This window comes from Osmerus mordax, chromosome 9 (assembly GCF_038355195.1).
Source record: "Osmerus mordax isolate fOsmMor3 chromosome 9, fOsmMor3.pri, whole genome shotgun sequence".
In the NCBI taxonomy this organism is placed as follows: domain Eukaryota; kingdom Metazoa; phylum Chordata; class Actinopteri; order Osmeriformes; family Osmeridae; genus Osmerus; species Osmerus mordax.
Window position 1 is genome coordinate 3303582 of NC_090058.1, and position 17388 is coordinate 3320969.

Consider the following 17388-nt stretch of genomic DNA (forward strand, 5'->3'; position numbering starts at 1 on the left):
TTCTGTGGCCAACGGTCAAGGCTGTGTTTTCTCTATTCAAATGCCACGTTTTGCTTGGCATGATGGGAGAAGAGCTGCAACAGTGTTGTTCTACTGTTACAGAGTGGTGCGTATGTGAAAAGAGCGCATGGTGCCACGGTTGAACAAGCATTTGCGAAGTGCAAAGTTTAGCCCTCTCCAGACAAATACAAGGCTTAAAAGCTCCTCACAAACTGCTCCATTCAGTAAAAAGGGTAGTGAAAAGTGGAAAATAAATGATTCAATAACAGGGATGCTTCATGAATGATTGAATGAATGATTCATTGAAAGGAGATGAATGCACTTAAATTTTTTACGGAGGAAGACAGTTTGAGGGAGAATGTCCATTCTTAAATAAATGGAGTTGTCCGAGGCTTGTTGCGTATGAAATCTTGCCTGGATCAGCTCTCCAAGGGAATGCTTTACCAACTAGCTGTAGCCACGAGTAGATGGTTCAAAACTAACTGCAGAAAGTTTACTTTCAAAAATCTGATGGATCATCTCAAGTTCAACTTAGTCATGTGTATTAAAAGTACAATTATAACTTGAGCACTGGCTCTCCCTGCCTTAACAAAAGGGACCTGAACCCCCAACCCCCCCCCCCCCCAGGCTTACACACACACACACACACACACACACACACACACACACACACACACACACACACACACACACACACACACACACACACACACACACACACACACACACACACACACACACACACACACACACACACACACACACACACACACACACACACACACACACACACACGTCATCCTCCTTGAAAACGATGGCAGTTATACAGAGCAAACCATATGTGAAGCTCCTCTTCCAGAACACTGGATCCAGCAGATGGCTAACCAAGTACAAAAACTCCTACGATCTTTAACCATGAAGCCATTAAAAAACCCTGAAACCTAGTCCTCCAAAAGCAAGAAAACCAAAAACAACTTTCCATAAAAGATGAAGGAACCAGTCCAGTTAAACTGAGAAGCTCACAATGGATCACGGGTGATGACTGTGTTATGGGGTAAACAAGAGCATGAAAGAGCAACAGTAAATCCCGAGGAGTAAATCCTGCGAGCGTAAAAGTAAACAGGAGTGAAAAAGAACAGCAAAGGACAGGAGGCGATCCGAGACCAGGGTACGCAGCGGTCCAGGGAAAGAGGAAGCATCTGTCTCTGCATGACTCTGGCGATTATTCTGGGCGAGGGGGAAAAGTGCACCATCATCACTACTGAGAGGAGCTACAGCTTCCACATGCCAGGAGGCTTGTCCCCACGGCGACAGGCGGCTCACAGAAGGAACGGCTGCCGTCACGTTTGGAAGTCTACGGGGGAGTCAGACAGCTGAGCGGTGAAGGAGTCGGGCTAGTAATCTGAAGGTTGCCAGTTCGATTCCCAGCCGTGCAAAATGACGTTGTGTCCTTGGGCAAGGCACTTCACCCTACTTGCTTCGGGGGGAATGTCCCTGTACTTACTGTAAGTCGCTCTGGATAAGAGTGTCTGCTAAATGACTAAATGTAAATGTAAGTCTAGAATCTTCCCTGGTCCAGCTTCTACAGCACATGTCAACGCATTACTGGTCACATCCAGAGGGTCCGTTTTACTCGTTGAGCGTTATTATAGGGTCCACTCTCTCTCTCTCGAGATGGACCTTGAAATTAGCTGTGCAATAATTATCCAAACAGGACTGAATCCTGACTTTCTGATATTTACCAATAAGCTCTGAATAGTCCAATACTCAGAGTGAGCACTGTGCTGTAAATACAGTCCAACATGCTAAGATAATCGATGTTGAGATATGAAGAGATCCACTAACCTCTTGCCAAGGCTGCTGAGGGGCGTGCCCAAACTCAAAGGCACGTTCGGGTTACGGCTTCGTCCAATCAGCTTCTTTGTTCCGCCCTGGGGCTCCGCCTGTTGCCGGGCGGGACTGGCGCAGGGCTTGACGTTGAGGTCTCTCAGGACGTCGTAATTGATCTTGGAGGAGATCTTCTTCTGCTCCAGCATCTTCTCGATGGCCTCGTCTGCGGTGTTGGCGCTGATCTGAGTCCGTTTCCTGCAGGATTTCTTGGGCTAAAGGGGCATCAGGTCTGAGGTCAATACGTTTTTGTTTTGTTAAGTCCCAAAGTATCATTAATTAGTCAACATCCATTTAAAATCTAACAATCGTCGTTGCAATTGATGTATTGTTTAAATAGTGCCAATTAACCGTCACAGCATAATCTCATGATGGTAAACAAAAGGGGGCTCATTATAAAAAACATTTTTTTTTTCGAAAAGACAACAGCATACGGCTGCTGGACCTACTCTGTCCCAGCCTGTTCACTGAATGAGATACTGGTTGCGATGCAGTTAATCCATCCAGTTAAAAACAGTCAACAGATGTAAGACCTCAACAAAGGGCCTCCACTCTGACAAAGTTCTGATGTAAAACCAGAGAATACCCCCTTTAAGTAGAAAAAGATGCCCAGTCAGAGCAGAGCTCGGCCTGGTTTACCTTCTTCTCCTTGTAGATCCCCAGTTCCTTCTCCTTGGCTATCCTCTCCTCTTTTTCTGAAAGTCAAAATGGCAGTGATGCTACAGTTGGCAGAGAGTCAGTTGGGAAGCAGATGAAGTGTCACACAACGGAAGGAAACGTACCCTTCTGCTCTTTCAAGTAATCGCTGTTTTGCAACATCCAAAGGTCAGTCTTGATTTTGACTTCTTTGTCGTTCAGGAGATACTGTGGAGTGAAAAGTCCAACCAGGCAGGGTTAGTATTTTAAAAGGCGTTCTCCGACGCCTGTGCAGTGAACCTGTCGCAAGTGGTTATTGTGAAGACGACGCGTTGCCCCAGTGACCCCTCAGATACACACCAGCTCAATCTCATCGTCATCAATCCCACTCAGGTCTAGTTCTCCATTCTCTGTGGCTCCACCTGAAATAAGAGAGTCACAATAATGATTTTGTTCAAGGACGTCCAACTTCACTTCAGTTTTTTTTATATATTTCTTTGCAGTAAATAAAAACTGATAAGAACGGTTAATAGGCTTAACTCAGGTTTAAGCCTGTCTACTTTTAAAGGAGCCTCTTTTCAATTATGATACGCTTTATAGATTTGCTGAACGCTTTAGTTTCAGATGCTGAGCAGCCATTTTCATGAAACAATGTGTGACATTTCCATTTTGTACTCTCAAGGCTGTTTCTGTACTTGATTACTCCAGAATGAAAGTGTGAGACAACAGCCTTCGTTTATCCGAGTCCGAAGGCTCCTGAAATCATACAAATAAAGGGAAAAATATTCTCACAAAGGAAACCTGATTACTTTTGATAAGGGAAACAAAAGAACTGAACGGTTGGCTTGCTCGGAAACTGCCTACAGCTTTATACCTGTAGATTTCCACTCATTGATAAACCATTCAGACATCAAACTTAATCAAATGGAAAAAGGCATCAGGTGTGACGGTAGGCAATAGGTTGATGTTGGTCGTTTAACTTCCGTCAGTTTTCGTTCTTTGACATCCTCAGAAGGCCCTTCTTGCACGAATTCACCAACTCCCCACAGGAGCACACATCAAACATCTGTCACACACTTCCACACACAGGGTTTCTAGTTAATTAAGGAGAGACAGGAGGAGCGCGCACACACACACACACACACACACACCTCTGTGAGAGAAGAAGAAACAGGATTTGGCAGCAATCTAGTAGTCCATTCATTTCCGTAGAAGATTTTCTCCTAAGAGAAGTCTCTCAAATGGACTACACTGATAGGTCACAATCTCTCAGGGCCAGGCTTCTCAGTAGCTTCCGTCAGTGCAGTGACTGTGGGGAGGTGATAAGGAGAGACCAGGCCTATGAGGCCTCAGAAACACACTGCCACAAGGAGAGGGACCGAGATAAAAGAAAAACACACAGCACAGATCTCTACAGAGGAGCGAAAAACAGATATCTCCAGGACCGAGGAGCACCACACACTGTTACTATGACACAAATATCATACAGTCCCTGAATAGAAGAGGGGAAAAAACGTTGTGTGGACAGAAGCAGACGACAACAGTAACCGTTTCACTGACAGATCTTCACACGCAAAAATGGCATCAAAACACATGTTGGAAGCCTGATTTACAGCCTGCTCATTAAAAGCTCTCATAATAGCATGTTTGTCGTCCTTCTCCCCTCCCCCTCCCTCCCCCCCCCCCCTCCAGTTACGCCTCTGCAGGGCTGGGCTGAGTGCGAAAGCCTCAGCACTTTTGGCAACATCTCAGCTGTGCAGATACCATCACACAGCCTGCGCTTTCCAAGGAACTGAATATTTTCTACAGAATCTCTGGACCTTGCCCAAACCAAGGCAGGGGGAGGGAGTGTGTGTGTGTGTGTGTACCAGCTAAACACCCTACCTTACTACAGTCCTAAGAAATATGAAACCAACCCCAGCCACCATCCCCCCCTACCCACCCAACCCAACCCACCCCAGCCGCCCCCCCGCCCCCCCTACCCACCCCACAGAACGCCTCGTCCCAGCTGACTTCCCCGAGTGATGTGGTCAGAGAACAGAGGCGTGACCGTGCAGGTGTGCAAGGGGGAAACCCAGGAGTGCTTAACGCTCCGAGCAAGCAGTTCCCCCAGGTGGAGCTGGCCTTCTGAACACAGAGGGAGAAGAAGAAGAGTGAAGGAGTACACTGATCCCGTCTCCTTGATGATTTCGTTTTCAGTGTTCTCAGAAGAAGAAAAAAGACAGACCAAAAAAATAAAATTGAAAAACTACCAGATTCAGCAAATTAGAGGGAATGTCAAGAGTTTGTCTGCTGATACTCTGCACCTGTGCACCCCCCCACCCTCCCCCTCCCCTTCGCCTCAAAGAAAACAAAGACTCAATAGTTTGTGTGATCCTAGGATGAATCATTAGGGTGACATAGTGCTCACCCTCACCAGTATCCAGACTTCAAGGGATTGAAGTTGGGGTACTGGTGATCCTATTGAAGCTTCATATCAAACACTGCTTCTACCTGCAACACGACATGCCGCGTCATTCTCAAAGTTCAAACCTGTCCGCCAGGCGTTAGGACTAGATGGGGAAAAACAGGACTGGATGTTGCTCTGTTCCCTGAACAGACGAGGAAATAAATGCAGTGTGATATTCTGGCTGACACGGGGGGCGGACTGGGAAAAGCCCATTAAAACGTGACCTCCCTGACCTTGACAGAGCCCAGACAGACCCTCCTCCCACTCAACCACCTGCTCCTCCTCAAGCCTCTTCCACTGCCCCGAGCGAAAGACGGAGGGACGAGAGAGGTAGAGAGAGAGAGTTAGAGGGAGGTATGGAGAGATTTAGAGAGGGGAGAGAGAGAGTTAGAGAGGGGAGAGAGAGAGAGGTATGGAGAGTTAGAGAGGGAGGTATGGAGAGTTAGAGGGAGGTAGAGAGAGAGTTAGAGAGGGGAGAGAGAGAGGTATGGAGAGTTAGAGAGGAGAGAGAGAGAGGTATGGAGAGTTAGAGGGAGGTAGAGAGAGAGAGAGGTATGGAGAGTTAGAGGGAGGTAGAGAGAGAGTTAGAGAGGGGAGAGAGAGAGAGGTATGGAGAGTTAGAGAGGAGAGAGAGAGGTATGGAGAGTTAGAGAGGGAGGTATGGAGAGTTAGAGAGGGAGGTAGAGAGAGTTAGAGGGAGGTAGAGAGAGTTAGAGGGAGGTAGAGAGAGTTAGAGGGAGGTAGAGAGGGAGGAGTAGAGAATGAGAGCAGGATTAATAGAGAGGGAGAGAGAGGCACACGGAGATTGAGGAAGAGAGGCGGTAGAGAGGAACTTGGAGGGACATAGATGGGGAGGAGTAGAAAGGGAGCGGTAAAGAGGGAGAGAGAGGGAGAGAGAAAGAGAGAGGGAAGTAGAGGGAGGTAGAGGGAGGTAGAGAGGGCGGAATGGCGAGAGCTGTGTAATCCTTCACCAGAGGCTGTTCTCAAACTCCAGTTCCTAACCTTGAATGGTGATAAAGAAAAACCATCCTGCATTACCAAGTCCAAGAGTTATAGTACAACTTTATGTGTACACTACACTCTACCCAAGCATGTACATAGAACACACACACACTACTCAAGTCATTATTCACACCAGCAGTCTTGTGAATGAATCACGCGTTAAATATCCATGACAGCATGGGTAGAGTATGCATCTGTGCTCCGTGGCCAGAACAGGAGGCTGTGGAAGGGGGTTAACCCTGTGACGTCACACCAGGCGGGGGGGGGGGGGGGGGGGGGGGGGCATGACGTCCAGCCCAGTAAACGGTGTGTGTCACCTCCAATCAGACGTCCAGCCCTCCCCTCCGGTTCGTTGGCCTGGGAGATGGATCATATCCAATCATCAGTGGCTCGTCTGACATGTGTCAGAGCCAGAGATGCAGCGTCTGGCCAGGGACATGCTCCTTATACACACACACACACACACAAATACACAGTCCCTCATGCAGAATTCACAACATCACAGCCAAGTCACAGGGGATCACCGAAGGGAGCGTTGCGTGGCTTCATCTCCTGTTTTAGTGTGACCTGGTGGTGTAACTGGCTGGGGGTCTCCACCCCAGGTCTCCCCAGAGGGGCTGGTCATGCAGACATCTGCCGTGCTTGCCCCACCCTACTGTACCACCCTACTGCCACCCCCCATACTGCCCCACCCCCGACCCTGTACAGAACTGCCTCCTCTATCACCTCTGCCTTCACCTGCTCTTCCAGATCCCTCCACCTTCTCACCCTCCACCTGCTGCTCCTTCACCAACTCCTCCCTCCCCTTTCCCTCTCCCTCTCCCTCTCCCTCTCTCCCTCCCTCCCAGGCATCTCCAGCTGCCAGAGGAAAGTCGGGAGTAAATGAATGGAATGAGCTAAAGTCGTGCGTGTGTGTTTGTGTGTGTGTCTGTGTGAGTGACGAGGTTAGCTGGGACCTGACCTTGCTGCTATTGCGTTGGGCCGTGGTGTTAGTAATACCAGCCTCCTCAGGCTTGTCAAGGTGGCAGTGTTCAGTCGCTCTGTCACTGATACCATAGAAGCATTTCATTCTTTACAACCTTGAATGACTTTCTGTAGCCATCAGTCTCGACTTCTTTTAAGGCCACAACTGAGTCATCAGAGTGGCTTTTGGTCTGCCAAAAGCAGCCACACACACACACACACACACACACACACACACACACACACACACACACACACACACACACACACACACACACACACACACACACACACACACACACACACACACACACACACACACACACACACACACACACACACACACACACACACACACACACACACACACACACACACACACACACACACACACACACACACACACACACACACACACACACACACACACACACACACACACACACACACACACACACACACACACACACACACACACACACACACACACACACACACACACACACACACACACACACACACACACACACACACACACACACACACACACACACACACACACACACACACACACACACACACACACACACACACACACACACACACACACACACACACACACACACACACACACACACACACAGCTGTTTGTCTCGGTTTGTGTAACGGCTATATAATGTGTCCAAATATGTTCCGTTCGAAGAGAGCTCTGTATAGAAGACTTGAATGATAAGGCCAATTGCTGAATACGAGCTTCCAGCTACACCTGTCAAACGACTACATCTGGTGTGACACCAGGCAGGTTCACAGCCCAGCAGGCCCCCTCCAGAGCACAGGGATGGGCCAAAATCCACGTGCTTCACACTTGAAATGGTCCTCACATTCTCGGTCTATAAAAAGCCAGAGTGCCAGAAGGGGATAGTGCCTGTCCAGGCAGTTAAGGTCAGGGCAAATGTCATTGATTGGACTAAGTGCCTTACTGAAAACACAGGTCTTCAATCAATGCTGCCTTTAAATGGTACAAGACAGTGCTGAGACTGAACTACTGAAAGTCCTAGAGCCGCAGACAGTGGCAAACAATACTGTTGCCGTTTTTACAGATAAACATGTACATGAACAGCATTTTACAGATACTTGGTGTATTAATTTAGCAGACACTTCATCCATACTGTCTGACACAGACTAGAAGTTCAAACTCAGAGACTCACAGAAAAACCATGGGCGCTCTCTAACACACACACACACACACACACACACACACACACACACACACACACACACACACACACACACACACACACACACACACACACACACACACACACACACACACACACACACACACACACACACACACACACACACACACACACACACACACACACACACACACACACACACACACACACACACACACACACACACACACACACACACACACACACACACACACACACACACACACACACACACACACACACACACACACACACACACACACACACACACACACACACACACACACACACACACACACACACACACACACACACACACACACACACACACACAGAGATGAAAGACACAGCTCTAATGACAAGGTAGCCTACTCTGTCCACTTAATACTTCAAACATTGATCTGAAGGAGGCCTAGGATCTCTGCTCCTCCCTTGTGCACCACAATTAGGAGAGGATGACAAGCTGTCTGCCTGCTTCCACCAGACCTCAGTTACACAGAGCCCTGAAAGCAGCACCGAACACAAACAGACACACTAACAGAGGATTGCTTTCCTCTAATCAGCCTTCTGAATGAGGTTGGACATGTGCACCCAGGCGACCACATCAAGAGCCGGACTCCAGGTTCAGAGCAGGCAGGCTAGTTTGAGTGAGTAAAGAATGAGTTCGACTTTACAAAGGGGACATGGCGATGTAATGACTCAAACCTATGGTGCATTGTGTATACATAAAAAATAAATAAAAAACACTTTCTCCATTAATCTGAAAGCATATGATTCAGACATGTGAATCATCTTTAATCTTATGATGGTGACGTCTCTCTGAACCTCATCTACTCCCCTGACAGAGGTCAAGGTGACGTAACGAGGAGTCATGATGTTACCTTCCTACGGTTGGTGTGACCACAGTGCCTGAGCCGGTGACGTTAGACCCTCCCTCGCGTCTTACACAGGGAGTCTCCTAAACGCGGCTGATAAACCCTTCCTACCCTCGCATCGCTTCCCAGTTACTCATGAACACCATCCCTCCAAACCCCGTCAGAGGCAGGAAGTGATCACGCACACGGGGGAAGGGGAGGTGTGTGAACAAAGCAAATATCTAAATGGAAAGAGGGAAGGGAAAAACTCGATAAATGTAGCCCTGTACATTAAAATAAGGAAGGAATCCAAGTGATGTTTCAGCTCACCGCTCTCCTGCCCCTCTCCGATGCACTCGCTGATGGATTCGTCGAGGCCCAGGCTGGCGGCGGTGGGCAGGGGCCCCAGAATGGAGGCCAGAGAGGGGCCTTTACGTTGAAAGCACTTGTCGTCGTCCTCCTCCTCCTCCTCCTTCTCCTGGTCCTCTCCGGAGTCAGCCTGGTCACACAGGCCCTGGCTGAGGTGCTGGGCCACAGCCTTCAGCTCCTCGTCCTCCAGGTCGTCCGAATCAGGAACATCCGAAGCTACAGACGCGTCGTCGTGGTTACTCAGAGGGTCTGGCAGACGAGGGGGAGAGACAGTTGGCCGTTAACAAAAAGACACACGTGACACCTAAGGACAATGTGAGGGAGACCGAGAATGTCAACTAATCAAAACTGACATTTAGAGTATTTTTGTTCTGCCCGTGCTGAAATGGCATCTCAATTGGAGCTATGTAATAGCAATGATTCACTCTGGTATCAATAATTACTATATTATTATAGTGTTCACAATATACCAGCAGGCTTCCATCACAGCCTGTAAACGCCCCACTGACCCTTGGTGAGATAAAGGAAACTTGAGGGGGGAAATCTGGTTGGGAAATGTAGATAATGTAGATATCCACCACAAACTATCATCAGATCTCCAAGTGTACATCAGCCAAAAACTGAATTGTGCCTCACAAATCTATTATCAAAGACCATATCAAAGTTTCAGGGATGTGCAACAGTCAGCTGGATTCTCCTTGAACCAGAGCTGGGTTCTGGAGCTTCTCTCCAGGGGGTCCATAGCTGGGTTCTGGAGCTTCTCTCCAGGGGGTCGCTAGCTGGAGAACATGTCTGCCAAACACAACGGAGCCCCTTGGCAGCTTACCGCTTTTGGCATACGAGGAAAACATCCCTCTCAACTTGGGCCTGCTCATCTCCAGCTCCATCTCAATCTCATCCTGGTAGCAGTGGACCTCGCCTGTGGAGAGAACGACCAGTCAAGTCCACAACTGAAATACACCAAAACGTTCCGATTTTTTCTTTCTCTCTTTCTCCTTCAAAAGTCTGAATTTGATATGCTGAACCACACCTTGAACATCCTCGATCTTTTTCTCCAACTCGATCTCAAGCTAAGAAGGACAGAAGGCAAAAACAGTGATGCTTGGAAGAAAGAACACTGCATAAAACAAACACACAGAAGTGGAACGCATTCCTTAAAACATGTCAAAGGTGTCGTTAAGCATCAGGTGACGAAACACGTTCACGAAGTAGTCGTGGTCGTCCAGATCCATCCTCTCTCCGTACCTCCTTCATCCTCTTCTTCTTCAGTCCTTCGGTGAAGGACGGAGGGTCGCACTCCTGGTCGAGGTCCACCTTCATGAACTCCTCGATGGTCAGCTGACTGGTGGGGGTTTCTTCAAACTCATTCAACCTGAACCAGGGACAGGACAGAGGAGAAGCAGAAGGTTAGCCTCTCGAACCTGGTCCTGGGGATCCAGCACGCTTTACATTTAGTCATTTAGCAGACGCTCTTATCCAGAGCGACTTACAGGAAGTACAGGGACATTCCCCCGAGGCAAGTAGGGTGAAGTGCCTTGCCCAAGGACACAACGTCATGTGGCTGGGCCGGGAATCGAACCAACGACCTTCTGGTTACTAGCCCGATTCTCTAACCGATTCTCTAACCGCTCAGCCACCTGACTCTATTTTGTATAATATAGCTCTCCTATAGAAACTCTTCCAGCTAAAATAGAGGGAGCTAAAATAGAGTCAGGTGGCTGAGCGGTTAGAGAATCGGTTAGAGAATCGGGCTAGTAACCAGAAGGTCGCTGGTTCGATTCCCGGCCATTCACATGACGTTGTGTCCTTGGGCAAGGCACTTCACCCTACTTGTCTCGGGGGGAATGTCCCTGTACTTACTGTAAGTCGCTCTGGATAAGAGCGTCTGCTAAATGACTAAATGTAAATGTGAAATAAATGGGGGCTCTTGGGTGCCACAATCTCTCCTCCGCCAGTTCTTACCGTTTTCGTAGTGTGGCCTCACAAACCTTCACCACACTGATAATCTCCTTGACGGTGCGCCGGAACTCGTGCATGCGAGCGGCCACCAGCAGAGCTGCGAATAGGAACGGACGTCAAGGTGAGCACAACCGTACACCATGTCAAGACTGCATTAAAGTTACATAACTCTCACTGTGTTATTAAAGATTGATGGATACTGGTTTCGACATGCAGCTGTAATTTCTCTCTTTTTTTCCATTTCAAGCTGTTAGATTGTGGTTATGTCACAGACGATCTCAAACGTATTCCCTTTATATCGAGTAGCATGTTCTTCCAAACCTTTCCTTTCTGTGTGTTAGTGAATCCTTCTAAATGATTGATGATAAACAATTAATTATTCAGATATTGCAGTGGCGAGGAACAGAGCAAGACAGAGAAGTGAAACTATGGGAGCAAATATAAACGTCAGAGGAAGTTAGTTATTTAGTTGCAGGATGTCTTGGAGGAAGTGCATACAAGCAGGACATGTTCTGTGGTCCAATAAGGGAAGAAGTAAACACTGATGTATTCATAATAATTGTCATCAGTCAGAATAAAATATATATATATTTTTTTTTTTATAGCATCATGAACCTTCAGATAGTGTTCTAAGCCTATGTGGACCCATTGACTGCCATAAGTAATCAAGTAACCATGACCGAATGTGACGCGGAATAACAGACTGCTTGAGTAAACAGACATGTTGGTATGCGAGTGGCCGAGGGGTGTGAGCCAGGGTGTTGTCGTCACCCTGGTTACCTGTGCTCATGGTTACCTGCGCCACAGAGCCCTGAAGGCCTTCTTCCGGTGTGCATCCAGTCCCTCTTCATCCTCTGCAGCAGTCTCAGAGCCGTCATGGAGACCTCACGATTCTTATCTCCAAACTCTAGCAGCTGGGTGAAGCGGGGGATGTACAAGCACGGGTCTGGAGGGAACAAGACGGAGGGGAAATATACATTTATTCATTTAGCAGACGCTTTTATCCAAAGTGATTTCCAAGAGAGAGCTTTACAAAGTGCATAGGTCACTGATAACAACAAGATAGCCCCAAAAACATTGCGGGTAGCAAAAACCATGAAGCACATATTGTGAACAACCAAAATAAGTGCCAAAGGGAAGAACCACAAGAGCATGTAGTTAAACAAGTTACAATTAAACAACATGAATCGCTATAAGTGTTATAAATATAAACAAAAATGGTTTCGATTTAAAGTTGTTTAAATGTTCTCAATGCCGTTTTTGGATCGCAATCTATTCTTGTCTTCGTAAGATCAAATAATTACTTATTTTGACGCAACATCATTCAATATATTTAGATTAAATAGTTAGTATTTGGTTGTCGACACCCTTTTCGCCACTAGCTCATGCTTTTTATAGGATGCAACTATGAGTAAAACACGAGTCATTAGTCAGCTTTACTTTGCAAACACGTTTGCACTTTGAACATATGTAAATGTAATTGTAATGTAAATATGATGAATAATATACCAACACACCGCCTAATTTGAATATGCGTTTCGTTTTAAAACAAAAGTATTTTCAGTGACTGCAGCGGGTGCGCTGATTCAGATTGGTAGACGCACTATGAATCCGTCCGGGGAGGCGCTTGTAAGCTTCTGACGTTGACTGCTTCCGTAAATCTGATTTGTTAACAGCGAGATGGGCGTCCGAGAGGATTACACCACAAATAAAAAATAGACGGGACCCAAAACTCAGCACACGACAAATTACTATTCACATTGTATCGACACAGCCGCTACGAAGGGCCCCCGCCTTGTCTGCGTTGATAAGGAGCTTTCCGGAGAAAACATCTGCCAGGATTTGCAGAGGAAAAAAAAAATCACTGGACTAAAACCGCAAGCGGAGCAAAGATTGTTTGGATTTACCATTCGCTCGATAAGGAAAAACAAACACCGGCGAAAGGACCGGCAATGCACAGAAGATGAGACGAGAAAGAAAAAAAGTATATTTTGCATGAAGTTGGAATACAACTCCCCGGGACGGATATTTAGATGTTGCTCTTAAAATTGATTCGGGGTTAGTAGACAATCGGTATCAAAACGGTAATAGTTATTGCTTGTAAAATATAAAAAGACGATTTCGATCACCAACAGTACAATCTTAGTTAGCTCTACTATTATTTATTGGTGTGTGACCAACGCTTGGTGCTGATGCCAACGTCAGATTGCAGGTTGCTCCATCATGGTCGGATCATGAAGTGTTTGACTTTCTTACTTTTACTTCCAGAAACACTGAAAAAGTCTAAAAAGACTGGTAAACACTCGGGAAGACTCCCAGTATGTTATGAGATTCTAACCCTGTCCTTGACGAAGAAGATGGCTGCAGAATTGTACCCAGCGACCGCAAACACCAACCTACCCAACAACGGAACCACAGTTATGGTTACTGACAAGAAAAACGATGTGCAGGTCACCCAGTCGGCAACCACAACAGCGACAACCCCTACCACCCAACAGAACATAAACAACAACAACATCGATCCCACGAGCTGGCAGTCCAGCCATCCCACGTTACGAGAGAGGTACTGTAGCCTATTAACTTCTTTGCTGACGTTCAGTTAATTATGGGTGCCGATGTTGAATTGATTGTAAGGCTTTTTTTTTTTATATTCAAAGACTACAGGTGGCTGTTCGATACAGTTGTGTAGTAATGGCAGCAGCGTAGAGACTATTCAACATCAGACTCAGATTTCCCCAGAGCTATAGTGTGCTTTCAAGCCAAGTCATTGTGTGTACCAAAGCTGTAATGACAGCTGTAATTGTCAGAAGAGCAAACATAGAAAGTGTGTTGTATTAACACTTTTCTTCTGCTATAGGAATGCCTTGATGTTTAACAATGAGCTCATGGCTGATGTTCATTTCATTGTTGGTCCCCTGGGAGAATCAGAGAGGCTGCCAGCACACAAGGTAAACCCTCGACTCCATTTAGAAAAACACGTCTGACAACCATACTGTCCACATACACCAGATAATTCATTCAGGTGTTCTTTTCTCCAGTATGTTCTGGCAGTGGGCAGCTCAGTCTTCTGTGCCATGTTCTACGGAGATCTTGCCGAGGGAGAGTCCGAAATCCACATCCCAGACGTGGAACCCGCTGCTTTTCTAATTCTGCTGAAGTAAGCCACTCACCCCATGCAGGCCCTCCTTGTGAATGACAAACCCAGTGTCACTTCAAAGGAGAGTATTACTCATCCAAAACCAGCCGAGTGGAAAGCCAAAATACTAGAGAGCCAGAGGCTATGAGGAACAGCATAGAGAGCTGTAATTGCTGCTTTCCGTGCCCTTTGTTCATCCTGAAAACACTTCTCTAATACACGGATAACAATTTTCATCAAGGGAGCAGGCAGTTTGGGGGACAAAGTTTTTCTCCATTGTTGATTCTGTAACCATTTGTAATTTCAAGGCAATGAAATAGAACATGGCTGTTTTTTTCCATCCTTTGAAAGGAGAGCATGATAGTGGCAAGTTAGCTGTCCTCTTTTGGCAGACTGAGATTGTGCCAAGTAAGACGTTTCTATTTTGGTAGACAGAGAAGCAACAGGACAGTGATTTGTAGGCCTGTTGGTTTGCCTTCTGCCAGTACGACAGTTTTCACACCCTCCCTCCGCCTCTCTCAGGTACATGTACAGTGACGAGATTGACTTAGAGGCTGACACCGTGCTGGCCACCCTGTATGCTGCCAAGAAGTACATCGTCCCGGCCCTGGCCAAGGCCTGCGTCACCTTCCTGGAGACCAGCCTGGAGGCCAGGAACGCCTGCGTGCTGCTGTCCCAGAGCCGGCTGTTTGAGGAACCGGATCTGACACAGCGCTGCTGGGAGGTGATCGACGCCCAGGCGGAGCTGGCCCTGGGCTCGGAGGGTTTCTGCGAGATCGACCTACAGACCCTGGAGATCATCCTCCAGAGAGAGACCCTGAACACCAAGGAGGTGGTGGTGTTCGAGGCCGTGAAGAACTGGGCCTCGTCCGAGTGCAAGAGGCAGGGGCTGGGGGCGACCTCCAGCAACAAGAGGGCCGTTTTGGGCAAGGCGCTGTACCTGGTGCGCATCCCCACCATGACGCTGGAAGAGTTTGCGGACGGGGCGGCGCAGTCCGACGTCCTGACCCTGGAGGAAACGCATGACGTGTTTCTGTGGTACACGGCCGCCAACAAACCCAAGCTGGACTTCCCCCTGCCTCAGAGGAAGGGCCTGGTACCCCAAAAGTGCCACCGCTTCCAGTCCTCGGCCTACCGCAGCAACCAGTGGCGCTACAGAGGCCGCTGCGACAGCATCCAGTTTGCGGTGGACAAGCGGATCTTTATCGCCGGACTCGGGCTGTATGGCTCCAGTGGAGGCAAGGCAGAGTACAACGTGAAGATTGAACTGAAGAGGCAGGGGGTGACCCTGGCGCAGAACATGACCCGGTTTGTGTCTGATGGGTCGAGCAGCACGTTCCCCGTGTGGTTCGAGCACCCGGTTCAGGTGGAGCAAGATGCCTTCTACACAGTAAGTGCCATCCTAGATGGGAACGAACTCAGTTATTTTGGGCAGGAAGGCATGACGGAAGTGCAGTGCGGGAAAGTGACATTTCAGTTCCAGTGCTCCTCGGACAGTACCAATGGAACTGGGGTGCAGGGGGGGCAGATCCCAGAACTGGTGTTCTATGCATGAGTTGGACTGGTCCAGACTCAAGGTGGTGGACAGCTGAGAAGAACTATGGATCTAAACCTCAGACTTCTAAATAACGTAGCATCAAGACAGTAGAATATTTCACAAAAAAGGACTGATATTCTTCTAAGCCTGTTTTCAAGTGAAGGAACCTTATTTTATCTTATTTAATTTAATGTATTTTTATTTTAATTATTGACGCTGCAAAAAGTTGTCCTTTGTGCGAAATTAAGTGGACGGCCTCTGCGATGTTGTGCTTTTTTTGTAAATTTCTGTTGACTTGTTTACAGCTTGAAGCTAGTAAACTCAGATGTTTATGTACAAGGCAACCAACTTGAACAAAATCATAAAAGTTATGTGGCCAAGACATGTCACTGTTCGTCGTTATAAAAACAAATCTGTGTGTGAAATCTTTTCATTACGCTTCCTCAGGCTAGTTCTTGCTGAGATGATTCTGGTGTAACAGCGCCCTCTAGGTTAGCTGAGGAGAACTACAACCTGATCGCAGACGAGAGTTCAGTATGAGAGGTGGTGGTTACCTATAGCTGGAGCGTTGATGCAGAGTTCTCTGGCTAGCACCAGAAACGTCCTACCCAGGACATACACATTCACCTAGAAGGGAGGGACCAGATGGAGGGATTAGAGAGGAGTCAGGGGAACGGAAACAAACATTGGGTGGGTGGTAATGTATGTGTGTGTGTGTAAACAAACCGATTTAAATAGTTCTACCGTGCGTCACCCGTCAAGTACAAGTTCCAGAGTTACATACTAGACACTGAAGTATGTGGGGGCAATCTGAAGGTGTATAAACGGAGCGAAAGTGATTCAAAAGGAGCACAGTATCTCTCCAGGGTAGAGGAGAAAGGCTGGGAGGACTTCATTCCTCGAGGCTCCCAGACCTCAGAGGTTTTGGGACCCCACCGGACACTCTCACTCTCAGCCCCCTCCTGGGTCCCTAGCCAGGCAGTCACACCCCATGCTATTCTGGGAGGAACGTCCCCTTCAGGAATTTGTACACAAAAACAGCAAGGTGGTGGTTGAATGTGGAATGTGTCGCTACTCTAACACCATAATGCCCACAGTCAAGGTGGGGTTTTTTCAGATTGTATTGTGAGGAACCTTGTACCAGGACCCCAGACGAGGTGCCCAATAGGGCAACGTAGAACCCTGGTCTAGTCTACCGGCCGGTGAGGAACCGGAGTGTGTCATACTGCCTTGTAAAGGGAGTGGGTCCATCAGCCATGGCCACAGGCCTGGGTGGGGCTCCAGTGGCTGGGCTTGGTGGGGATATCTAGCCATAGCACCATTAATCCACCCATGGTCAGGCACACATCCCCTCCCAT

General features: G+C 47.8%; 2 protein-coding genes across 5 annotated transcripts in view; one reads left to right on the plus strand and one right to left on the minus strand.

The window, feature by feature from the left end:
* Positions 1 to 17388, minus strand: part of LOC136948849 (transcription factor IIIB 90 kDa subunit-like) — a 30379-nt gene that overhangs the window by 7657 nt on the left and 5334 nt on the right. For all 3 annotated transcript variants that reach the window (XM_067242947.1, XM_067242948.1, XM_067242949.1), the window contains exons 6-16: positions 16585 to 16657; positions 12154 to 12303; positions 11361 to 11454; positions 10644 to 10770; positions 10429 to 10468; positions 10225 to 10317; positions 9360 to 9647; positions 2884 to 2945; positions 2670 to 2751; positions 2527 to 2582; positions 1846 to 2102 (exon numbers count right to left, since the gene is read on the minus strand). In XM_067242947.1, coding sequence (XP_067099048.1) covers positions 1846 to 2102; positions 2527 to 2582; positions 2670 to 2751; positions 2884 to 2945; positions 9360 to 9647; positions 10225 to 10317; positions 10429 to 10468; positions 10644 to 10770; positions 11361 to 11454; positions 12154 to 12303; positions 16585 to 16657 — 1322 coding nt within the window. The remainder of the gene's footprint in view (positions 1 to 1845; positions 2103 to 2526; positions 2583 to 2669; positions 2752 to 2883; positions 2946 to 9359; positions 9648 to 10224; positions 10318 to 10428; positions 10469 to 10643; positions 10771 to 11360; positions 11455 to 12153; positions 12304 to 16584; positions 16658 to 17388) is intronic.
* On the plus strand, positions 13174 to 16410 carry LOC136948850 (BTB/POZ domain-containing protein 6-B-like). 2 transcript variants are annotated; one of them, XM_067242951.1, is made up of 5 exons: positions 13174 to 13415; positions 13626 to 13920; positions 14215 to 14305; positions 14396 to 14514; positions 15016 to 16410. In XM_067242951.1, exons 1-5 carry the CDS (start codon positions 13391 to 13393, stop codon positions 16046 to 16048), a joined length of 1563 nt encoding a protein of 520 aa, XP_067099052.1. In that variant the 5' UTR covers positions 13174 to 13390; the 3' UTR covers positions 16049 to 16410. The 2 variants fall into 2 exon arrangements, with proteins under 2 accessions (XP_067099052.1, XP_067099051.1); XM_067242950.1 differs by having other exon boundaries at positions 13174 to 13920.